The following is a 25,734-nucleotide window of genomic DNA, read 5'->3' on the forward strand; positions in this document are numbered from 1 at the left end:
CAGTTTCTAGGGCGTCTTCCGTATCTCAAATGAGAAAACATATGTCAACATATTAACAGAACTGTTTCAACAGGATTTTCTAGCTAGAGTCAACTAATTTACTGTTCACCTTACGGACAGAAACATTTCCATAAATGTCATACACTAGCTTCTTTCATGTTACACAAATGAATTAATTTACTATGTTTCATTTGTATTTCATTCCAATTCTCAGATGTAAAAGTGCTAAGCTAAATTAAAAGAAATACTGCATCTGGAAATAATGAAGAACTTTCCCACTCTCTAAATCTTGCTGTTCGAGTCTGAGGTCTGATTTCTGAACTTTACATAAGGCATTTCTGCGGAGGCTTAACTTCTTCAGGGTATAAAGTCTCTCAAGAGATTAGGCTATTCTAAAGACATCAGACTCCATCTGATAGTAGCAAATTTAAGGAAGCTTACCATGATATTAGTAGAATGAAAGCAGTGGCTGATATGAGGGACTTCTGTGGTGGGCACCCCATACCATATGTAACAAAGCCCAGCTGGTGTTGAAAACTGCATTCACGATTCATTTAGACAGAAAAAAATTGCAATTACAAAAGGGTGTGTGAATGTTTCGAGATTTGGGGTAAAATCAAGGTTCCATAAACATAAAATCTCCTTTGCCTTTAGGACAGCAGAATGCCACCTTTCAAGTCCAAATGTACAGCAGTACATAAAACACAGATACGTTCTACTTCAAATAGGAAACACTGGTAGAAATGGGAGTGAGAGAGAAAAAGAAAAGTCTCCCGCTGGCAGGAATACTGAGGTAATTTGAATAATACTGAATTAACTGAAAGTGATCAATTATTAACTATAAACAGAATCACTAACGCTGCAAGAACTTATTATGCTGGATGGGCAAAAGCTGCTCATTTAAAAATTACTTCAACATGATTCAAGTACACAGGAGGTATAAAACAAGAATACAGTTCTCATGATGTGCCCATTAAACTGGACTAAGATGGTTGGCCTCTGAATATGTATTAGGATAAATTAGGGTAAACACTTGGAATCAGTCAGTTCCTAATATCAACTGGCTGAACTTTTGGAAATCATAAAGCAACAGCAGTCTTCTAAGCAGTCTGCAGTCTGCTAAGATAATATGCTATATGCACATCACAACTGATTTAAAATCCACCTCATTCTCTTTAAAAGAAAAGTTGTCTTAAGGTTCTGCATTCATTCACAACGTGCACCAAACCATCTTTGTGTAGCAGGAATTATCAAGAGATCTTTGTACCTGCCACAAGAGCATCATTAAGAAGTAGTATTTTAGACTCAAGAGTAATGAAGGAACATCACCAACAGGCTGAAAAAGTGTTATTTCTTCTGAAGATGGTTGCTGTCAGTGCTTTCTGTAGGCTGTCTGTATCTCTGGGTCTTGCTGTCCTCCTGAAGCCCACTTTGGAAAGTAACCACACGGCGTCACTGATTAATCCAATTGAGGATTATCAGAATTAAACTGAGCAGACCAACACAAACACCAAAAATAAGCAATGCACATGCCTGTGAAGAAAGAAGGAAAAAATCTGTATCACTGGAGATAAAAAAACTGCATAAGGACAGGTTTAAACAGTGGGTTTTAAAACAGTCTTTCATGCTGCAAATTAATCTTCAAACACAAGGTGTCTGCTTAGAATGAAATGAAACTAAGTCTGCTCAAGGATAGTTTCACTGGGCACTCTCGCAATGGTTTGGTTCACTTGCACTGTTCCCCTGAGAACTGCACAGATCTGCTTGAATAAACACAACTGCGAATGAATGAAGGAAATTAATTTGTATTTTATTCAAAATGGTTGAAAGACCATCATCACTGGATTTTCTTTCAGGTTCCCTGTTTCATCAACATGAGAGCAGTCCTATGAGTCATAGCAATGGCAGATGGTCACAGCATAGGCACTCTGTCACCATTTTTAGGACGAGAGGTGATACCTTTCAGTTGTAGCAGGGAAGATTCAGTTTGGATATTAGGAAAAATTCCTTCTCAGCAAGAGTGGTGATGCAGGGGTACAGCTGCCCTGGGAGTGGTGGGGTCACCATCCTGGAGGTGTGCAAGAACTACAGAGATGTGGCACTGAGGGATGTGGGCAGTGGGCATGGTGGGGGTGGGTTGGGGTTTGACTTAGGCATCGTAGTGGTCCTTTCCAACCTGGATGCCATGATTTGAGATGCTGCCATGACACTGGGCTGAGCAGTGGCTAAAAAGAAGACAAGCACAGCTGCAGTGCAAAAAGCAGGCTGCTGCACAAATTCCAATTAGAACTCAACCAAATGCGCCAAAAGAGAAACCATAAAAGAAAAAAAAACAACATGGTTTTGAGGCGGCTTAAATAGAAAACAAGCATAAACACTGTTTCACTTAAACACAGTTTGGCTTTGTTCCAGCTGCCCAAACAACATCAGAGTAATGCGTAAAAACCGCGGAGAAACTGGATTAAAAATCGACATCTGAAAACTATAGAGAAAAGCATGTATTCAGATCAACAGACCAGAATACAGACACTCTGCTATTCGGAGAGGTCTTGTAAAAAAGGAGTTTCAGACACAGCAGAGCTAACGTGAACAATAAAAGAAAACGCTCACAGATTTTGTGAACTGCATTGCAAACTGGAACTTTGCCCATTAGATCACGCTTTCTCCAGTGCATTAAAATGTATCTAAAATGAGCCTCTTTAAATGCAATTAGTACATGCACAGAAAAAGCATACCCCGAGTTTGTGTGGTGACAGAAAGTCCTCTCTGCTGAGCTTAAGATAAAACAGTCCAGGATACACAAAAAGCAAACATGTCGATGTGGTTGAACCTGTAAGAACCAGAAAGTAAGACTTCACTCAGAGCACGACTGGAACACAGTGGCTCAGTGCAATTCTGAACTTCCCAAAGATAATAATAAAAACCCACAACAACTTACCTACGACTCCGAATACATTTTTAATGTCTGGCACATACAGCGCAAACAAAACAATGATTGTATTCAGAAGTAAAGTGACAAGGATGTGGCCAATCCAAGACATGGGAAGGTGAGAGAAAAACACCATCAATACAGCCTTCCTCGCCTACATAAAATGAAAAGGAACACAGAATGGGTAAATGAACACATGTACTTCTTTTTTAATCTTATTCAATTTCACAAATGGGTATAAAGAATTTTACCATACGAGATGCAAAAGAACATTTTAACTCAAAATGCAAAAATCATTTAATAATAGTTAAATTACGTCTTTTTCTCTCTGTAGCATGGAATTAACTTCAAAATCGAAGCACTATCACGTGGCCATTGGTCCTGAGAACAATTCCTGCTGGGACAAGTAAAGGTTTGGGGTCCAATAGTGTGCTGCCAACTGGTATGTAACCCAGGGTGCTTACCTAGACATAGTTTTGACTATTGTTTTTGGTTTATTTTTCATAACTGAATGAACTCTCTCAAATCTACCACGGTATTGATAAGCTAAAGCAGTATTCTTGCAGTGAAATAAGTCAATATGTGTTTTCAATTTACGATGAAATTGAGTTTTCAAGTATAAGTGTGTTTGTGTGTGTGTGTGCGTGCAGAAAGGAAAACCTAAGTCAGCAAAACTCAATTTAGGAGAAAAAAAAAATCAAACTAAATAAACTTCAGAAGTTCTGAATTCTCTAAATTAAAAACAATGCTGTGGGCTAGTTTTAATCTGAAATCTGTCTCTAGAGCACAAATTAGCTTAGCGGCTCGTTGTTATTTTGGAGCTCTCATGGAACACATGCAAATCTGTGGTCTTTGATCAATCACTTGACAAGTGAATAAGATACACAGGACTAGATGTGTCTCAGATATTACAGCCTGCAAAGCATTAGTGTTAGCATTGCTTATGCCAGAGAGGAGTACTTACTGGGAAGTGGATTAGAGGGACTGTCAGGAGCACGGAGAACAGTATGGCCAGTTTAACAGTCATGATGACAGTATCATGTGGCAGGTAACTGCTGTAACCTCGCAGCAATTCAGAGTCCACTTTGTCTGAAAAGCAGAAAAAGGAATTCTCCTCTAAATCATTTGAGAACTAACATGAAGTAATGAGCAACATGTATGAAGCTTACATTCAAACGGACCGATCTGCTTGTGAGTACTGCACAGCGGAGGGGACTGTATATAAACCCTGCTGATAAACCAGCTAAAACTGATCTGCAACCTAGAGAAAACAGAAAACAATCTGTACAAGAGGCACGGTGCTGTAGAGACTCTGCTGAACTAAAAGCCATCTAAGTGAAGATGAAGGAAATATGGAAAAGGAAGGTTTAAAAAGAAAGCAATTCCAAGCTTGCAGATATGTGTTCTGAAACTTTCAATCCATTCACTAGAAAGGTAATTTTTAATCTTATCTGAATTTTACCATGTTAGCTAGACTTAAAATAAAAGACAAGTTTTAGTGGCCTGAAGGGATGAGCAAACAGCAGAAGTAAAACCTAGAAAACTGCTGAAAATATCTCCAATAACTGAAGAAAACATACAGCTGTCAGTATGCATAAGCCTTAGACAATTCTTATAGGAGTATTTTAAACAGACAACAAAAAGCACTATTCACAAATTAAAACATAGGTTTAATTAAAGTCAGGATGACTGGATTGACTGAACCTTGACAAAAGCTCTGAAACTTAAGAAGGGGCTTCACTAATGAACAAAGAAAATGCATCTGGCTGCTTAAGCTTTCTATCACAACTCTCTAGCAGTGCTGTAAGCAGCACCACTACTGCACTGAGCAAGTCAGAGTTCTGGAAGTGGTCTGTCTGCTCCTCCCACTCCGAGTGCTTTGTTGGGCTTCAGAACAGACCAAATTTCCACCCAAGTGCAGGCGCTGCATTGAGTTTCAAATTCACAGAAAACAGTACAAAACTTCTGAGCCACAGAACGATGAAATATGACTCATTTCAAAGAAGGAACTCCTTCTTTGTTTTCAATTTAAAATAAAATGTTTTACATTTTCCTGGACTGGTATTTTAGGAACAGAAAACAGATTCCCCCTATTTAAAGAACTAAGTTAATTAAACAAGACAACCAAAAAGTTAAAAAAGGAGCAGAAGCTTGGAAGGGAAAAATGTAATCTCTTGCAGACATTCACTGTTGGTTCTGATGTTTTGGGCTCTTGAGTTTAAGAATTACGGAAAGAAATCATGCTTGCAGAAAACCAGAAATATTCAGTGACACAAACTAATAGACTGCAGTCAAAAGGCTTTGCCTCAAAGAAATGATGCAGTGAAGGTAATCGGAACTGGGTCAGTTTCTATGAATTATTGTATTTTATTTTTGCTGAGATGTGACCTGGAGACAGATGGTTATCCCAGAGTGACTGCTGAATCTCTCACAGTGATGCTTCAGGTTTGAATTCCCTACAAAGTCACATGGAAACAGCAACAATAATATATGCTACTAGGAGCTTCAAGACTCCCCACTTAATATTTCAAAGGATTCTGTGCCAAGGGAATGCTTTCTGAAGTTATGGTCAGACACACAGTAATGCTTGGGAAACAAGGTGCAAAATTCCTCTCAAATTTGCAATTTTTAGCTGCTAAAAGCCAAATTCTTGCTGTATAGTGTAGTAACATTACTGTAGTGTTGTTGTCTTAAAAGAGGCACTCACCTGCTTCTGCCAAAATTATGATGGACCTTTTAAAAAACAAGAGCCACTATGTAGGTAAGAGTTGTGACATCTGAGTGTTGGTAAAATGCAATACCACCCCTCACTTACGTGTGAACTCAACTGAAAAACTGCACCCAAATGTATACTGAAGTGCAGCTCTAGAGCAAATGGAACTGAAAGGTATCCATGGAACTGGTCAGGGCAGTTTTATATCCCACTCTTCTGTTTGGAAAATGAAAAGGCATATTCTTCAAGTGCCGTGTTGACGATATCTCTAAGAAATGTGCTTTTCTTGGTTCATTATGTGCATCAAACAGACACCATTTCTGACTCAGGAAATGCACACAAGGCAATTTACTGAAGATAGGAAGCATGTGCTGGGAAGCTTTGAGCTCTACATTTTTAATTTCTTTCCTAGCCTTTTGTCCCTGCCCTCTGCTGAAGCCAAGACACAAAATTAGATTGCTCCTTCATCTGTTTCAGACCTTCTAAGTTTCTTGTTGCCAGTTAATTCTTTTCTGTGTTTACCTTACACATCAAAAAAAAAGCATAATGAAAAATTCATTTTGTGTAATCCTTTAAAATAAAGCTTTATGTTAGGAAAGGAACAAATCTTTCAGCAGATTTCTAGTGAAACAGCTAGTGCTAGTTCTGATAAATCTGTAAAAAACCCAGAAGCAAAACAAGGAAGCAATACATGCTTTGTTCCCAAGCTGTATCAGACAGGACAAGCATGCCTGCAAAAATCCATGTCTCCCCAGCATTAGGGCTAGTTTCTCATGGGTCACATTCATATCTTGCATGCAGAGCATCTCTGAGCATAAACCCTGCAATTACATGTTGAGAAGTCAATGGTACTGCAATACTTTGGGAGATTCTCCATGGGACTAAGATCTATGAGGATCCCAGTGTATTGATGCATAAGCAAGCCTGAAGTACTGAAGACAATGCATGTATCATTTATTATTACACTGCATTCTAGAAAATACTTCAAAAATATACTCACCATAAAATGTCAGATACCCAAACAAAGCAGACATAAAGTAAATTATGAAACTCAGGCCAATTCCTGTGACAGCTACATTCTGCATTCTACTTTTGGATGGACTGGAAAAAAAAAAAAAAAGGAAGTGTTGATTCATCTATCCATGGTCCATCTATGGACCATTCAACACAACGTAAGATACGTTATCAGACAACATAGCAGCCTGCCATTTATGAGAAAGCAACCTCGTAATTTAGGGGCACGCAGTATTTGCTGAAGATTGTGCTCTCAGTAACACGGTTCTTTTTAAAGTACTTTTTATCTCGTGGTGAAGATTCACTTGTCACAGCCATCTAGCACCATCCCCAGCTGGAAAGGAATTCTGACATGCCTGTCAGTGAGATTTATTTGTACATTTATTTGATTTTTAATAAAATAAAAATAGCAGTTTATACAGGATCTGGGCCAAAAAAGCCACTGAATCTAGTGAAATACAGATAACAAAGAAAAAAAATTAACTACTGAGCACCTTAGTAAATGACCTTTTTTCCCTAGATGGCCAAGACAATGTACTGACATTGGTGACAGAACCACATTTGCTATTTTTCTCTCCAGTTAAAGAAGATAAGCTAATTACAGATTAGAACTGTACATTTCCAAAAAACATGAAGGTGACTGAGGCTGCAGTGTTTGATGGCATTAACTTGAAAATATAACACTCAATATTAATTTAGGAAAACAGAACAGAATGCTCCCATTATATCTGAATATTGCACGTATTCTCATACATTACCTTTGAAGCTCACAGTAAATCGGTAAGACTGAGGTATGGCAGAGAAAAGAGAAGGCCATGGTTGGTATTGCATAAGCACTCTAAAATAGAAGATAAACACCTCGTAAGTTGTTTGTTATTACAGATGGGTGGGAAATTATCTGGAGGAATTCAGTGCAAGCCTTGAAAGACGTTGGAAATCATTCAATTTAATGCTTCAAGAGAAATCTCTGTAACACAGACTGGTGCCTCTGAGTCGTTACATAGAACTGGATCTCTTGAACAAGCCTCGCTTCTGGCATTGTTCTTAGCTTACCATTCCACGATCAGGAGAGCTCACTGGACAGCACGTCAATGAGCTAACAACTGAGAAGGCAAGTAATTAAGTAAAAAGAGTAGGAATTTCCCCAAGGCTGGTGTATCGTCCACAAAATTCTCTAAGTCTTTTTAGCTACCTGTCAAATTACTGTCTCCCTTACCCTGACTTCCCTATTTTCTCACTACTTCTTAAATACTTGGATACAGTTCCCAGAAAACATAACGCGCTTTATCATCTCAAGTTTTAAGACAGTTACGTAACTGGGATTGTACCAAACACAATTAGTGGTATATTATTTCAAAAACTTACATTAGAAGAGATGAATCATCTAGTATAGCCTGCTTCAATTGCCAAGTGGAATAAGCTAAACCCATGCTGGTAAAAATCTGCCACTTTCAATTGATAACATTGAAAAAGGCAAAATGCAATACAGACGAGTTCCAAAATACTACAAAGCACGAAGGCCAGACAAAAAGCTGGATCCTCGTGGTGCTTGATTCTGGCCAAAGCAAAATTTCTTCTGTGATCTGTATTTAACTTTTGTCTGATGTTCGGGTGGTTTTTTTGGGTTGGAGCGTTAGATTTTGTTCTTTCAGACAAATGTTACCAACCGTGGCCCATTTGAATTCCAATATGCTACAGACCTATCCCAAACCTCTTCCTCTTTTTTTCCCCATTCTCTTTACCCCAAAGCAACCAGAGCTGTACATGATAGCTCCCCTCCGGCAAGCCTTGTTGGGTGATGATGTAATTTAAAAGCACATTAATTAACAAATACCAGAGCTGACATCCAATGAAATGCATAAGATTGCACTAGGACTGAAGAATTAGCTCCAGATAAGAAAAAATGAAACTTATATCCAGGCAGTTTCAGGAAACATGTTCTTTAAGGATCTAAATGAATGCGTACAGTCAAGCAGCACTGCATTCCAGCTGAGGGCACAGATAGTGCCCAGATCCAACTGCATCCTGAGGCTGAGCACCACTGCATCTGTTATACTTCATACTTTGGTCACATTTGCAAACTGTTTTCATAAAATGCTAACTTGGACACCCAGCCTTCATATTAAAGAGCGAGACTGGAAAACACTTGGCAGTAGGTATAGGAAATATTTCCACAGCCTGTAACTGGTTTTACAGATGTTCAGCTTACCCTGGATAGAATTTAAACCCCAATTTTTTAACACCTCCCGCCTTTAGTTAGCTTATTGTTAATAGAGATTACCTCTTTTGAAAGATGAAAGAGCTTTGCTTTACAATCCGCAGTAGAATTTGAAACCTGTAAGACATATATGGCAAAAAAAAAAAAAAAAAAAAAAAAAAAAAAAAAAACCACATAAGGAAAGAATGAGCCCAAGCCACAGACATGAAAGGTTTTGGTTTTCTTGATAGTAAAATTGTGATAGCTAAGAAAAGAAGGAATTTAAATAGCAAGTCATTCTGAAAGCGTTAACGTAAAAAAAGCATTACAGTTATTAATAAAATGTTAGAAGAACTTCCAAACAGCATGCACTTTACCTGTAAAGTCTCTATTGCACTGCTCAGAGGTAGAGGACAAGGGATGGACCATTTTTTTATCATAATCTGCAAAGACAGCATGGATTATATCCCCCAAATCAAGATACCTTCAGATACACATAGCTAAAGTATCAGACAGTTGGTACGCAAAGCTGGAAGCTAAACCCACAGTAAATTAACTAACTTGACTGGTAGGCAGACAGGCTACAGAAAGGGGAGCCTGACAGCAAAGCTTGTCAGTGCCATTCCACACAGCTGCTGGCTAAGCACAGCTGGCAGCCTTATGGCTTGCCTGTCTGGAGGTGCTGTGCTGAAATGAGCTATGACATTAGCTGAAATACAACCGGTGCTCCACATTCACTCTCTCTGTGCTCCATGCTCACCACCTCCCATACAGAATAGCTGCTGTGTTAGCTGTCCCAGGCCCTTTCCCTAAGCAGACAAGCCCTTAACAGATATAGAGCAGAGCCTAGGGCTAATCTTAAAAGGCAGAAACATATGGTGTGGACTAGAAAGCAAAGGAAAAACAATAAATGCAATTATTGTCCCAGAATGTCATTGGGGCTTTAGCTACACCCTGCTGCTTTAGGGACTGCCAAGTAACAGGGCTGAAAATCAAAGGGAAATTAAAGTAAGCAATGTTACCTCCTCTTTCAGGAGTCTCATTTAAAATGATAGTGGCATTGCTCTTCTCACCCTAATTAATTTCCTATTGTAGATGCCTGGCCTTAGAGGTTATAATTCTTTTGAAGCCTAGAGCAAATAATTAAAAACTTAATTAAAGACTCAGATCCACGAGAAGAATAACATGAGAGAGAACATTTCTTCTGGCTCAAGGAATCCACCTTTTGCTCACAGCCAACTGGTGTTTCCCAGAGAACTTTGTGCCATAAAGGCCAAAGAAAAGCAAGAGAAGTCTGCCTGTGTGGGACAAGGAAACAGCAGGTACCCACCATGTTGCTTCTGCTGTGGCAATACCTCCTTGGAGGTGTTCAAGAGCTATGGAGACGTGGCACTGATGGACACGGTCAGTGGGCAGGGTGGGGGTGGGCTGGGGTTGAGCATCGTGGATGTCTTTTCCAACCTGAATGATTCTATGAGAAGGAAACGAGTTTTTCAAGGAGATCTCTCCATACTTGCAAGGTACCCAGAGAGGGGAAATAAAGGAGAGACTTGGAGGGCTCCAAAGTAAAAGGATCTGCGAGAGCTCTGGCTAAGATTTGAACAGGCTTCCTAAGCAGCGTGAAGGTGCACCAGCTAAAAGGCAAGCTTTGGGGAAAGTGAGCTGTGCTTGGCAGTGGGTAGGCACACAGCTTTCTGCTAAAGGGCAACACTGTGCAGAAATACTGCAGAGGCGGAGGAAGAAAGAAAAGCCAACTACAAAAACTGGAGAACATTCTTCTAAAAGGGCGTGAATAGAGATTTTCAACAAATTGAAACGGAAATAAAAAGAGACAATAGCAAAGCACTAAATTCATTTTAAATATAGAATTTTATTTGCCTACCCTCTTAATTACTCAAATCTGTTTGGATTACTGAGTGCAGTACACTTCATATCTCTAATGAAGCCACCAGCAGGAAGAGATTTTTCATTGCTTGTGCAGCCTGATCCACATAAGCACTGTTTTTTGAGTGTAACAAACATTTGGTTGTGACTTAGAAAAAAAGCAAAACCTAAAGGCAGATTCTGATGAAAACAAAGTATTTCAAATCCACAGCACAAACACTGCTGCAAATAAAGTCAGTCATTGGCTCTGGGCAGCCTGGTTTGGTGGTTGGTGACCCTGCACATGGCAGGGATGCTGAAACTAAATGATCATTGTGGTCCTTTTCAACCCAGGCCATTCTGTGATTCAGAGTTCTCAGAACGTTCTAATAGATGTTGCTTTTTATTATCCTGTGGATAGAAAACAGGAATCCCTTTATTCCAGCAGTCCTGACAGCAAAGACGGGCTCTGTGTATAACATCATTCACTGCATGTGGCAGGTTCCCAATCTGCATCACATTTTGTTCTGGGAACGTAAACAAGAGATTCAGAAAAATACCACTAGGAATCATTAACACCTTTGTTGAACAAGCTACCAATAGGGCTGTTCCCACCAAAAAATCTGGTTTTACTCTTCACCAATATTCAATACAGCAAGAAGAGGCAATAAAAGAGTGCAATGATCACGTTTCATTTCTCTTCATTTAGGATTCACATTGGGGAAGTATTCAACAATGAGAAACAAGAGAAAGTGCTCAGGACCTCACAGAATCTGGCTTTCAATTAACAGCTGCATACATACACATTTTTTCTCCCTCATCAGTTCATCTTGGTGTTTTCATTCTTTCCAAGTGAGGACTATAAGCACTGCATTAACTCTACAGGAAAAGACAGCAAAGCACAGGAGGTGTGTGACCTGCCAAAGCCCCATAGTAGAGCACAGTCTGCAGACCTGCTGACCAGGACACACTGCCTATCACACCTATCTTTTCCACTGTATTAAAACTGTGGCTTGCTGGCAAGAGGCTTCACAGATGGCATGCACTTGAAAATGCACCGAATTATTTTGTATGTAAAATACAACTGCACAGCTTGCATATGACTAGCACAGCTTTCTTCTGGAATCAATTAAAACATATCTACCATACAGAAATTAACACTGTGCAAACAAAAACAGCATTTCAACAGCACATGCCATCCCCTTCAAAGCAATTAGATGTGGAAATCAAACCACAGTTAATGCCTTTGTGTTTCAATGCATTTGAGTTTCAATGCCTGATGAAGTCGGAGAAAATACTGTGCAAAGAGTATTAGCTCTCCTTAAATATCACTGCGTGCTCCTTATCTAGAATTTTCCACACCTTTCTGTTACAAAGAAACACACCTAAATCCTAGCTTAAATCACCACAGTCGCAACCGCATGCAAGTCTTGTTTATCTGAGCCCCAAATTACTTTCAGTGCACTTCCCCATCAGAAAAGCTTTCTTCAGATATGTGCACAAATTCACAGCCAAATACAGGAATTGAAATTGTTGAGAAACTGTTCAAGTAGCTTCACCCTGAGACCTATTTCAGCATTTTTTTTTTCCTTCTTTCAAGATAAATTTTAGGGAAGAGGTCAAAAGTTAAGGTAATTTATAAATATTACAAATGCATTTCCATTAGCTCTGAAAGGCTGTGGCTGTTCCTCAATGCTAAGCTTTGGAAGAATACTTCCCAAGGTCCTCCAAACACTGCAGCTCTCCAGGGATACCCCAGGGTGATGTTTTGACAGCTTTGAAGTTTGGTTTTATCACATGGTTTAGCTCCTAATGGATTACCTTGGTCTCCCGGATGGCATGTTTGTTCAACTTGCCTTCAACTCTGTTTATCCCTTTGTAAAGCAGGTATTAAAAGCAAGTCAATGCAAGCCAGAATGATGAGGGAGAGGGGGAACATCGTTCCAGGCTCCCCAAAAAGATCCCCATTGCTCTACCTGGCTAACAGAGTGCAAGTAGCTTGGTTGTGCCATTTACTACACGTGTGCCTTCACATAGCTTTCACTGTAAGGAGAAAAATGGTGCAACTTAAAGGTATGTTTTTCCTCCCAGATCTGCCGAGCAGTTCTCACTTGAGATATTTGGAAACATGTACCTCAGAGGGGCCTGGAGAGGGTGAGCATCAGGGTCAAAAAGCCCATATGGCTTAGAGAAAAGAACCTTTCCTTTCAGCAGGAAAGAAGAATAAGGTCATTGACGTATTAATGAATCTTGTAAACTGTCTTAATGAAGTTCTAGTTTTCCTTGCCTTTTTTTGAACCCAGTCACTCCATCGTACATGTAAATCTAATTTATTTGGAGTATATTAAATTTTCTTCTGCACTAGTTGCAGTAAGTAATAGTTAGAAGCTAAGCAAACAAAATTCCATTCTGTTACTAGCAGGGAAACAAAAGTATATGTGCCAGCTCCCTTCAGTGCACTGTCAGCAAAACAAAAATATTGTTGCATTTGCCAGTCCAAAATATAATTATTTTAAATCTTTTCACATGTTTGAAAGTTCATACACATTTCCATGCCTCAGCAAAACAAATAGAGCCTGTCCAAGCAAGCACATACTGAACTCCAAGAAAACTAAATGCTACATAAAATGGAAGAGAGGAGAGGAAGACAATTCATTTCAGAACAGTCTTGTGAAAACATTTAAACAATAAGAAAAAAAAATAGATAAGCTCTGCTCTGATTTTTAACTTACCACAAGCACAAAGTACACCATAAAGAAAAATGATAAACTACTTGTGTAGCCAAGAAAGCCTGTAAAATAACAGTAAAAATAAAAGAGAATTTATAAGGAAAGTGATCCTAATGTACAGCTAAAGCTTTACATTTTAGGCATGTTTTCTATTACAGTGCTTGGTATCTGGGGCTTAGGACTCAGAATAACAACATTCCAACTGCCTGTCACAGATCATTTATGCAGTTTTGTAGGGCAGAATTAGAACTGGCTTACCACTAATGGCATGCTGTAAGTAAATGCAGCTCTTTAATGTTCTGCTGTAAAGATTTTATTTTAGTATTGCAGACAAAATACTACTGCAACCCAAGTAATAGGTTAACTAGGCAGGGCTGGAAGGCAGAACACAGTACAACTTAAGCAGCCCCCACAATGGCCAGCCCCCTGCCAGTTTAAATAAATAAATAACCCATTAAGGTTTTAAAGTCTTCAACTGTAATTGCTACTAAAGTAGAATAATATTTGCTTCTCTCCTTTAATTACTCACCGATTTTAGGAAGAAGCGCGAGGGGAAATACAATGCAGACCCAAGTAATGAGTAGCAGCAGTCTCCCATCGAGGTACCAGGACCTGTTGGAAAAGCTGCTTGTGACTGATCCACAGTTCATGAGGCCTAAAAATTACCTTCTACTTTAAAACTGCCATCTTGGACAAAGTAACCACTAAAGACAGAAGCAGTAAATAATTCCAGTCGCACATGCTGTTTGCATGGGTTTGTACTCCCAGTGTCTGTACTGATATAAAATAGAGCTCCCAGACAGTGAGAAGCAGAGCACCATCCCATAATTAACCACCATGTTGGCGATGCTCCATCTGCATGGATCGAGGCCCTGATGTGTGTACAGCTTCTTCTCAGCAGCTCAATATGTGAACCCCTGCCTCCACTCAAACCAGTGATGAGCATGGAAGGGCATTCTGTACCACGCCACTCCCCAGCAGAAGTACTTCTATCACAGAAGCACAGGGGTTGGAGGAGACCTTCTGGGGATCACCAAGCCCAATCCCCACAGTGTTCCATGCATCTCAAATTGGGTTACACTGAGCTGTGTACTTCCACAACTGGAAGAAGCTCCAACTCTCATTCCCATTTACTGCACGATCTCCTGTTCATCATTCCCACGTCATATCACAGAAAGACAGAATGGCCTGGGTGTCCTCTGAGTGTCCTCTGCTTCTCAATGTTTCCAGGAGCCCTGAAACAGGAAGTCAAGCAGCCCAGAAGCCAATCTATTGTCTGTTTAAGTTTGCTAAACACAGCAATTTCCCACCCTAATTTGCTATTTCTATCAGCACAGGTCAAATATTAGAGGAAATATACAAGTCAATCAGCTTGCTATTAATTTGAAGTAACATTTGCTCTCCAGAGGTAATATAACAAAGAACTGTAAAAAGGGAGACTTTCTTGTCTTTAATATAGCACTGAACGATCCTTCATTCATTGCAATACCATCAAAGCACAAAAGAGATGGAAACAGCTGTAATGTCCATATAAAAACGTAGATGTAAAAAGCACCATGGAGGCATATGAAGTCTTGATGCTGTTAAAAATCTATTCAGTACCAAAATCTCATCTCCTAAGCAGAGGGAAGCACAGATGTGTAAGCTGTTAAGAAACAGAAACATCTCGAGGGTGGCTCCCCGAACTTGGCACTGGCCATATCCTGTACTGATAAACATCTTGCACATCAGCCCTCGACTTTACTACCTATAAACACCCTGGCCTTTGACCTCCACGTTTATTTAGTCCAGGATATGGTTAGCACCTAATAAACAGGCAGCACCTCAAGTTATCATACGGAAAGCAGCAAACACCTGTGTTGAAGAATTACCAGAGACAGATATGGAGCACCGTCATGCACCGTGGCCAACTGGCTGCATCACTTCACATCAAAAAATTACATGTGATACAAATGAATGGAGTCACGTCAGTGCTGAGGGAATCCTGCCCATTTCCAAAGCAAAGTAACCCTGCAGTAACAACACCATACATATCACTGCAGCTCAGCAAGCCCAAGGAAGAAAGTACTTTGGTTACTGTATGGTAAGTGAGAAAAAGAAACTGAAGGGGGAAGGGAACAAAAAGAGCAGAACTGCAGTGAGGTGAAGGAGAAAAAATAATTTTGCAAAGTGTTTACTTTTAGAATATCCTTGATTAAAAAATTATTTTGAAATAACAAACAGACCAACAGAAAGCAGAGGACCATCTACTGGTTGTCAAAAAACGCGGCTGTTTGCTCCCAGAATACTGCTGTAGAAATACACTTATTTTCCACAGGCAGAATAAATGTTCCTATATTTCCTTTAAAATCAGTTAATACGCAGATATAATCCCATATGATAAAAACATTCCAAGTATGAAATGCAGAATATAAATCCTTGCCTCTACTGAAAATGCTTTGGCATGCAGATGTTCCTCCTCCGTCCCTCCCCCACTTTTAACTGAAAGCAGACATTTATAAATTGCTTTAATTTCATTCCTGAATGCAACAGGACAAGGGATTCATATGTTCTACATTAGGATCTGACTCTCAGTCCATATCAATTATGTAACACACAAGCAAGACAACTTAATTGCATCAATCATATCCTCCTGACGGGGTCATTAAATGTTAACAGAGGGCTCACGAATTACAAGTTTTTAACACAATCCTCATTGGAAGCTATGTTCATGTCATCAAAACTACGTGGAATTCTTCTTATGCAGACAGACAGAAACATCTCAACTTACAATTAACAAGTGCTTACATTGCATGTTTTTGTTTTTTAACGAAGACACGTCGATATTTTAAACGCTGGCTCTGATCCTTCCCAATGCACGCACACCTGCTTACCTTTAGCTACAAAAATAATCCAATTCGCAAAATGACTTTCCTGTGAGCATGCCTTGGGTTGGTATATGCACAGAAAACATTTCTCACAGTTTAACTGACACTTCTGACAGCTTTTAACTCCAGTTAAAGATAAATCCTGCACCCAAACGGCAGCATATCAGATGCCAGGGACTGAACAGAAACAGAGCAGTTGTGCAGCCACATCTGGAAACAAGAGGCCCAGTTAAAAGATTTTAATCAAATGAGGCAATATTTATGCCCTCTGCATACGTAAGTTGCTACTTGGTCCTGATAACTGATTGCCTATTTGTCTTGAGAAATTCCCTACAATTTACATTCTGTTACTCAAAACCTACTCCAGTGTTAAGATAATCATGGAATGGTTTGGGTTGGAAGGGACCTTTAATGTCACCCCGTTCCAATCTCCCTGCTATAGGCAGGGACACCTCCCTCTAGACCAGGTTGCTCACAGCCCCATCCAGCCTGGCCTTGAATGCTTCCAGGGATGAGGCACCCACAGCCTCAATGGGCAACTGTTCCAGTTAAGAAATAAGCAACGTTCTGCAGCAAAAGATGATGATCCATCATGGCAATATAGATGAAATACAGCAGTGGGCATGCACACGCCAGCTGTGTCCACAAAGCTGGAATACTGACTGACTGCTGCATCTCAAGTACTTGCTAGGGCAAAGAACAGAGGAGTCAAACTGTGTCACACGAACACCATTCAGCAGAAGAGCTCTCAGCAAGCAGGCAAGGCTCTAGCTGAAAATGAACCGCTTGAGCAGCGGCTGGCATTGCAGCAGACCATTTCAGCTCTTTCCGAAGGCAAAATTGAACTTCATTCCCACCGTGCAATTCCGGCTGAGCAAAAAGTATGGGTGGCACACAGTGCAATGAGAATTGCTGTGGCTCAGCCCACTTATAGTAACTGGTTCAGCCACTGTAACCTGTTTGCTCGCTCACTAGCTGAAGATCTGCACAAGGACCTTTGATAAAGAGCATCATCTGCTTAATACATCTGTTGTTTATACTGTCTTCTTTAGACAGAACAATCTTTCATATGTATGTACGTATGCATGCGTAGGGCACTTTCAGATCCTACCTATTAGAAGTGCTCATAAGCTGCTTAAAACTGTGTCTTTGCTGGGAAAAGTCCGTTTGCATAAACAGAGCTGGCATCAAATTAAGAAAAAAACCCAACATAAGTGATGTTACATGCAAACAACGGCAATGAACTGATTGGAGCAGATAGAGCAGCAGATTCAACAGCACTCTGTATGGGACAGGAGAGCTGAAAGCACAATTTGGAAGGAGAGGGTAATAAAGCCCAAATGAAAAGCTGATGATTATCACAGCTGGAAAAGTTGCACTAACAGATCAAAAATGACATGCACATAAAACATAATTGTTTATTATTAGGCCCTTACTAAATATGCATTATTGTGAAGGCAAAAGGAGGGCAGGAAGACAGAAAGTGAGGTTAGCACCACACCGTTTCTCAAAGCACATGTTATACAATTGAAGAAAATAAAGAAAAAATAGGACTTAAACTAAAGTGCCTTTCTAAAAACCAATTTCAACTTAGAAAGCATACCAGAAGCATCACACAGCCTTGAGAAAACTACACTGTCTTCAATCCAGCTTGAGCTCAAAACACCTAAAAAAAAATCAGCTTGGAAAAATTGCAGTAACAGTGTGAGATACACCATCAGGAACAACAGCAGCACTGCAACAGCCTGAACAAGAGATTTCAGCACTGAAGCTGCAGCGTTTGCCCCAGGGCAGGCACAGATTCCTTGTGACAGCTCTAATAGGAATCTGAGGGACACACATTACATCCAGCTTTATAGCTCAGATGTGAAGAATAATTTCTTTACTGGCAGCCAAGTTATGGAATTATAAAGCAAGCCTGGAAACCTGGCCTTTTTCCCAAGACAAGTCCAATTACTGGAGCAAGACAACAAAATATTTAAATTTAAATGTCTGCCAGATTTCATACTGTGGTCTTGAAATATTTTAAGTGATAACATGACAGCAGTTTAAATGTTTCTCCTCCCCTCCCTCCCATTCCTTCCTGCTTTCCCTTTCAAACTCTTACAGATTTCTTTGAATGGAGTTCTGCCACCAACTTTAAGGTTGTCTGATGGGAAAGAATCACGCTCTGTGTGCGCTGCAGAAGGTTTACAGATGCCAAATATTTCATATTCCAAGAATGCCTGTAAATAAGTCATTTTTTTAAGCACATGAGATCAGAAGGCAGTGTCAGTACCCATCTCCTCCAGCAGTCCTGAGCTGCTTTCTTCTTCAAGATAAATTCACAATGCTTGCAGCATTTTTACTTACCCGCTCTCATCTCCACTTAAGAACCCTGCAACAGCACCAGGAAGCTCAGACTTCACAATTAACAGATAAGATGACATAGCTGCAAACAGAAGCAGAGCAGATTTAGCAGAGGAACAGCAGTACTGTACCAACCAGTGTGGCTTAACCAGCACAGTTATGACTGCGACATCTCAGCTGTATATTAGACACCGTGGCACCAGAATCAACATTTATTTTCTCATATGCTTCCTTTAAAAATAGCTGCAAATCCCCGAGTACCGTGCTGATGCTGGCTAATGCTTCCAGAGAGGCTGTTATGACGTGAGTCTTGAAGCAAGGAAAACATCATCCAAAGGGCTAACAAAACAATACTGAGCAGCAGGCTGACCCTTTACCTGGCAACACAGATCTGCACAGAGTGGGGCTGCAGCACTTCTTCCCAGCTCTGCAGTAGATGTTGTTGATGAGGAAGAGAGTAGCTCCTGAGATTTGCTTCTATCAATACAACAGATCTTTTTAAAATACTCTGTATTTGTTGTTGTTCAATTGTCGCTGCACTAAGTAAATGCACTGCAAATCTAAGCACAAGAATGGGACTTGAAAGGCTCTTTATATACTGCGTGTCTGTATTTACAAGAACTACAAATCCGAAGAGAAAGTGTTAGTTAATCCTGCGGGAGTGATGATTTGAAATAGAGCATTTATATTTGTATTCATCAGAAAGTAATGATGCATACAAATAAATCCAAGCACTACTTCACGGTGCCATTTTTCTGCTTTGCTCGGCGAAATGATCAAAGGCATAAGTAATCAGAAAAAAAGGTGTCAACACAGAGGAGTTCTTACATTTTTTCCTCACAATTTCTATTACCCTGATACCTTTACATATTGCTGCTGTCACTTTTTGCTTTCACACAAACAGCAAACGTTTGTACAACCCAGAAACCAAGAGAGAATTACTCGTAACATCAGGCATTACAAAGAGCTCCAGCAAACATCACAGCCTGCTGGGAGCTGACTGCCATCTGTCCAAGTGATGTCACCACCGTGCCTGCAAACGCCTTCAGTCCTATCCAAAGCTTGATGAAAATTCATCTGTTGCATTCAAATCTTACTGACCTGTGTTTGGTAGTTCAGAACACCGTGCTTCCTTTTCTCATGTTCTCCAGAAATAATATTTGTTTGAAAAATGTATGACAGCAAACTTCCATCCATACTCTGAGTTAAGAGTGGATGTGGAAAATGTGGACTCTGACACTGCTGTACTGCAGCAGCCAGTGTTAAATCTGAAGAAGGGGAATGTGGTCTCCATAAAGAAAGCAAATTGCATTAATGCAAAGTGACATCTACCTACCGCAAGGTTAAATTAAAAACAGTTGGTGGATCACTAAATAAGGGAATATTCGCTTCTTCGTCATTAAGAGCTCTGATTTTCTTTAGGATTTGACTGTATTTGACTGTATTTCCCTGTTGACGTGTAGCTGTTTACATCTGGCAAGGTGTGTTATCCATTGCCATTACTCTCCAGTCTGCAAAGATCACAAAGATCTTTACAGCGTGTGCATTTCTAAATCACCAGAATTTGTAAGAAAATTAACACTAAGCTGGGGGTGAGCGGGTGTTTCACCCTAAGCAAAGAGAGATGGTCAAAAAAATCAGGAGGTGAAAAAAGAAAACTTCCTCTAAAGTATAATTAAATTTACTTACCCATTAGCCTCCTTTCTTGCATTGCACAATGCTTTGTACACAAGCAATTTGGAATCTTGATATATTTATGCACTTCAGAAAGGTTTCAAAATTAGTTCTTTTGCAGCTCAGCTGCAGAAAGCTTCAATTTCCAGATCAGATTTCCTCCTACCATGCAATCTGTCACTCTTCCCTCACATTCCTATTAGCCTCTGGCTAATCATTTGATCACTTATCCTTTGTTGTGCACTCACTCTTTGTTTTTTAAAGAGGAGTCCAATTTCACTGGATTCCACTCTGGAGTTGGGAACCAATCATGCACCACGAGTCTTGCACATGCTGAACATTTGTCTCCATCTCTCTTCCTTTCCTTGTGCATATGAGAAACAACCTCATGGGGCAGGACTTTTTTTTTTTTTTTTTTTTTCTCGCCAGTTTATCTCCTCCTGTTTGTTCTATAAGATGGAGAAAATAAATAGCAATTTTATTTAGATCCTGCTGCTCAGATACAACACAAATCTCTTACATAAACCTGAGCAGGACACCCTCACATAATACAGTTTAACAGAACAAATCCTGCTTGCTTTGTAGTTTACAAATGTAGCTGTAGTGCAGCTCATGCTTCTCACAAGCTGCAGCTCCTTCAAGTTTTACCCAGCACGACAGAAGTAAAAGATAGAAACTGCTGTATCACATTCTACAAATTCTGAATAAGTGACTCTGAACAGATGAGGCATTACAAATGACACACTCCACTACAAACTGAGTGCGGAAGACTGTTTCTCAAAGCTGAAGTTATCTTAGCTAGAAATAAAGGGCACGTGGTGTGGCTGAGGAAGAGTTGCTCATCTTTTGATCCAAACGTGACGTTTTACTTAACTTTCCTGATGCCAACAATGAAGAGCAATGCCAATTAGTACTGGAAAATCTGAATGTCAGCCACCCTTGGTAGTGGGATATAAAGCAAAAGGAAGAGATGCCAGAGTCACATGGCTACACTGTGCCACAAGTGAGCACAACACGAAGCATACCTCGGGCTCTGGTTTATTCCACTCTGGCAATACCTGCATCCTTGCAGGTATTGCCAGTCACTTTTGCAAAATTTTGCCGTCACTTGCAAAATAAGGGTAATGTTTTAAAGATTAACTTTTAAGGCACCTTTTATCATATAAAAAGCCTGGTAGGTCTGCATTAGTCCTTAGGATTCAAGCATTCAAACCCATCAGCAATAACATTCCCTTCAGCTTGTCCCCCTTTCACACACGTGGTACAAGAGCAGAACTTACTGCTCCTGCACCTCATTTCATCCACAAAGCCAGCAGCCTGTTTTCCTTCTATCACCTCTTTGCAGAATGAGCCATCTGTCTGAGCACTGGGTGAGGCAGGCCTCCTGCAAAACAAAGGGCGTTCAGTGCTGTAACCTGAGGCTTTGGCAGCACACAGGTGCTGATATCCATCACTGGAGCAACCTCAATTTGGTCACTTCTTCATTTTTAGCTACTATTGCAGCGTCGATGCTACCTTACAATAACTTTCAATATGCACCAGGAGCTATTTGATGGAAACTAAGTGAGTCTGAAGTTCTGTATTCAGGAAGATCAATATTCCGATACTAAAACAGTATTCAGCAGGAATCAGAATTACTACTTTGTCATTCAATAGACTTAGCACCGCCTTGGAAGCAGCAAGAAATTACATTCTTAAAATACATACATATATGACTTTGTCACGTTCTGAAATTTGGCATTGACTTTGATGAAAAAAAGTTTGTCATATAGAAAAGCATACTTGCATTACACTTTCATTAATACATTACAACCCACTGAGCTGTATAACTATGTACCATGAAGATATTATTCAAAACACCCTCACTGTGCTATAGTACTGCTTCACACTCAGCACATGGGCCCCTACCTGAACGAAACATTAATTGCTAGTGAGAAGAGAAACCAAGGTTGTTTTTAAGTCAGTCCTCAAACCCCTCTTTGGAGGCAGCCCACACATGACTGGTGTTTTAGTTACCAGAAATGTATCTGTGATGTTTCCTTACTGTCCTATCAAAAAACGATGAGCTGCTGAAGTCCACGGTAACAATGCAAGAGAATATATATACATTAAAATTATGCACAAACATAAGATTCATTCCTTCCTTAGAAAATGGCTGGTGATAAAGTCCTCCGTGTAATTTCACTCAAGGGAAGGATTCTAAATCTCCTGATCAGTTTTCCTAACCTACCTGTGGCTGATCACATTAGATCACTATAAAGACATCTCACACCATTAAGGGCTGAGCAAAAATGGAACCAGGCTGCAATCTCCCTGAGCAGGAGAGGCAGGCTGTGAAAATCGCTGTTATCCACACAAAAGCATCGGCTCTGCAGCTTCTACTGAAAAAGAGCTACGCTGGTTTGGGAACCAGGGACAAGCAGAGCAATTCCTCTTCTCATCTAGGTGAGACAGAGAGATTCCTCCCAAGTGCTATGAGATGATTGAGATTAATCAAGACGCTTGCAACTCTTAATCCTCTGAAGCATTCCATTAATAAGATCCTTGTTTTTCCCAAAATACTGAAAAGATCAGAGGCTGAAAGACAGAAATAACAGAATAAATCCTATTTCACAGCACACTTCAGCCAAAGCGAGCTGCATCTTATTTCCCTCTTATTTCGCTGGGGACACACAGGCAGCAGACTTCTTTTACTAAGATGTCATTAGTTTAATTGCACTTACGCTAATAGAACTGCAGTGCTTTCCTACTCATGTTCCAAAGCACAGCTGCAGGTGAGGAGTTCTGCTGTTTTGTTTTTAAAGCAAGGTGAGCATCCCCTGCAGCGTAAACCTTCCCAACAACCACTAACTGCAATGGGAAAACAGCACGGTCATCCATTGTGAAACCAGCACAGGAGCACACAAACCTGCCCTTAATTAGGGCACTGGAAATCCTCACTGAGAAACAATGAAGGTAATTAGGCTGTCAGGTCAAAAGCAAACTGCGCTGTGAAAACAAACATTTGAGTTTGCTTGAAAACAGAACGAGGCTTTCCATCCTTAACGGCAGCTCAGTGGTTTCTTAAGGTATCAGCAGTGCAGTTCTCAGCGTGTGACAAGGCGCGCTTCCTTCTTCCATGATTTGCACTGTTTATTTATTTTCAAACGTCGTAGAGTACTGGACTCTGGTTAGAAAAATAAGGGCTTCCATCTTCTCTCTCGTTTTTCTCAAAACGTTTACTACCTCATAGACAAATTTTGTGGAATACATTTATAATTAAACTTCAGAATTGAGGAACCCTGAGTGGAAGGAAAAAAAAAAGAATGCTCTATTCTCTTGGTAAAACAAGCTCCTTGTTTCGCTTTGTTGTGAGACGCGTAATGAAAGGGAGCACGCGTACTCCTCACACAGGGGAAAGGGGGGGAAAAAGAAGGGGGGAAAGGCGGGAAAAAGCGGCCCCGGGGCAGCAGCGCGGGGCGGCCAGCAGGTGGCGCTGTCGGAGCAGCCCTCAGCAGCTGCCGCTGTCCCCGAGGCGGCCCGCAGCCCCGCACGGCGCCCGGGAGCAGAGCCGCTCCGGATAAGCGAAGCCCTTCCAGCCTGGGATATTCTCTAGTTCTACAATCCTCCGCACGGCAAGAGATGTGCGTTTGGGAAACTGCTCCACTTACAGACCTGGAGATGGTTTGTGTTGGAAGGGACCTTTACGAACGCCTCTGCATTTGGACAACGACAGCTTTCCTGCGGCTCTACAGAACCAACCCGTGCCTCTCGCCTCGGGGCATCCGCTAGGAGAAAAATCAGCTCCGCAGTCGTTCAGCGCGGGCAATTAGGATGTCAAATGCAAATCTGCAATTCAGGCTCTCTTTCTAAACGAGCAAAGATGACAAATGAGAAAGCCTAGCTGTATTTAAATGCTTGCTAAAAGCTTTCTCTCCCACAAATGAATGTAAATCACTTCCGAGCTTCAATTACTTTTAGACGTGATCAAACCGACTTTAAAAATGCAGTGAGTGACAGTAAGCCCAGCGCAGTCGCTTATTTTAATCGCAAATCATTATTCATTATCTAGAGCTCCCCAATCACCTTTGAAATCAGATCCCACATGATGCAATGTACCCAGGTCTGATGATGGAGGAGGTAGCAGAAAACAATGTTTATTTTTAGCCTTATTCTGGAATTAAAGCTGTTGACAGAGGCTGGAATTCTGCCCACCAGACACAGTGCTTCCTTCAAACAGCCATAAAACAAAAGGAGGGAAACACCTCATTGCACAGAGGTAAAAGGGCAGAACCGAAGCTTTAGCCTTCATTGCAGCACGGCTCCAGTTCAGGGCAAACACAGTTTCATCACTCCCATTTAAAATACATGGGAGCCAGAAAGACAAGAGATTTGCCTTTCTTTCTTCAAGCAGCGAGGCTCAGTGAGAGATGCAGAAAGCCCTTCATCCCTAACCCGGGCTGTCCCAAAGCACAAAAGACATTTTTTGAAGAGAGAAACAGTACAGAAATGCGAATACTACACAGGATGTGAGGCAGCTCCTCACACCGATAGCACAGTGACAGCACAACACGTATTCTGTGTGGAGGAAGGTGCCAAAGCCGTGTGTGAAAACCCACAGTTCCACAAGCGTGCTTCCTCAAAGTCTGGGGCACGGCTTCGTTTTACCTACCTCAACTAGCTCAGAAAACAAAAGCCAGCTTGCTTTCTTTCAGTATTTGAAACTGAGTTCCTTGGAATCTTTGCAAACAAGAGCTGAGGATCCACAAAACACTGCCACTCTAACAAGAAAAATACTGGCACTGGAAACAGAAGCATCGAGAGAGTTCTGAACACTTCCATCAAAATGAGGGCGCTCGAATACATCCAAAAGAGAATTTCCTACCTGCAGAATCCTCCCCCTCGACCAGCTGAACAGAAAAGCAGTGCTTGGCAAAGCAGGCCCCACTTGCTGGCAGAGAGGCCCACTGCAAAGGACAGAACAAGCACTTCGCTCGTATCCAGCGCAGGCCTCTAGAGTTACCAAAGTGAATTTTATTAAAAATGACACAGAGAAAGTTATGAACTGCTAGGAGGAAGAAATGAGAGCCTTATTTCCTTTGACCACAGAGCCCTGTGCGTTATCCCAGATCTCCAGAACCTGCACTGCGTACCCCCCCTCACCCAGTACTATTTATTAAGAGGTCCACTCGAACGGGAGAGGAAATTAAAACATTTGTTCACTGCTACAGAACATTCTCTACAACCCATGTGAATAAATAATCCTTAATTTTGCAATTAAAATGTTCGCTCCTGTCTAAAGCTAATGCAAGGGGTTTTAATAGCTGCTGAAGTCAAGCAGTTTTTATTACAGGAGCTTCCAGCGTAACAAAAGATTCTGATGTTACCCTACAAGCAGTTAGTTGGTCTAGCACCAGGCC

General features: G+C 40.7%; 1 protein-coding gene across 1 annotated transcript in view; it reads right to left on the bottom strand.

Moving 5' to 3' along the window:
- Window positions 1-1,452: 1,452 nt before the first annotated feature.
- Window positions 1,453-25,734, bottom strand: part of SLC38A6 (solute carrier family 38 member 6) — a gene marked incomplete at both ends in the record, with an annotated part of 32,518 nt that continues 8,236 nt past the window's right edge. Inside the window, 11 exons of the mRNA XM_079536664.1 lie at window positions 1,453-1,533; window positions 2,736-2,830; window positions 2,939-3,083; window positions 3,894-4,018; window positions 6,643-6,743; window positions 7,415-7,494; window positions 8,938-8,991; window positions 9,231-9,296; window positions 13,449-13,507; window positions 13,975-14,057; window positions 18,665-18,743. Coding sequence (XP_079392790.1) covers window positions 1,453-1,533; window positions 2,736-2,830; window positions 2,939-3,083; window positions 3,894-4,018; window positions 6,643-6,743; window positions 7,415-7,494; window positions 8,938-8,991; window positions 9,231-9,296; window positions 13,449-13,507; window positions 13,975-14,057; window positions 18,665-18,743 — 968 coding nt within the window. The remainder of the gene's footprint in view (window positions 1,534-2,735; window positions 2,831-2,938; window positions 3,084-3,893; window positions 4,019-6,642; window positions 6,744-7,414; window positions 7,495-8,937; window positions 8,992-9,230; window positions 9,297-13,448; window positions 13,508-13,974; window positions 14,058-18,664; window positions 18,744-25,734) is intronic.

Source organism: Tetrao urogallus (genome assembly GCF_951394365.1).
Source record: "Tetrao urogallus genome assembly, chromosome: 6".
Classification (NCBI taxonomy): Eukaryota; Metazoa; Chordata; class Aves; order Galliformes; family Phasianidae; genus Tetrao; species Tetrao urogallus.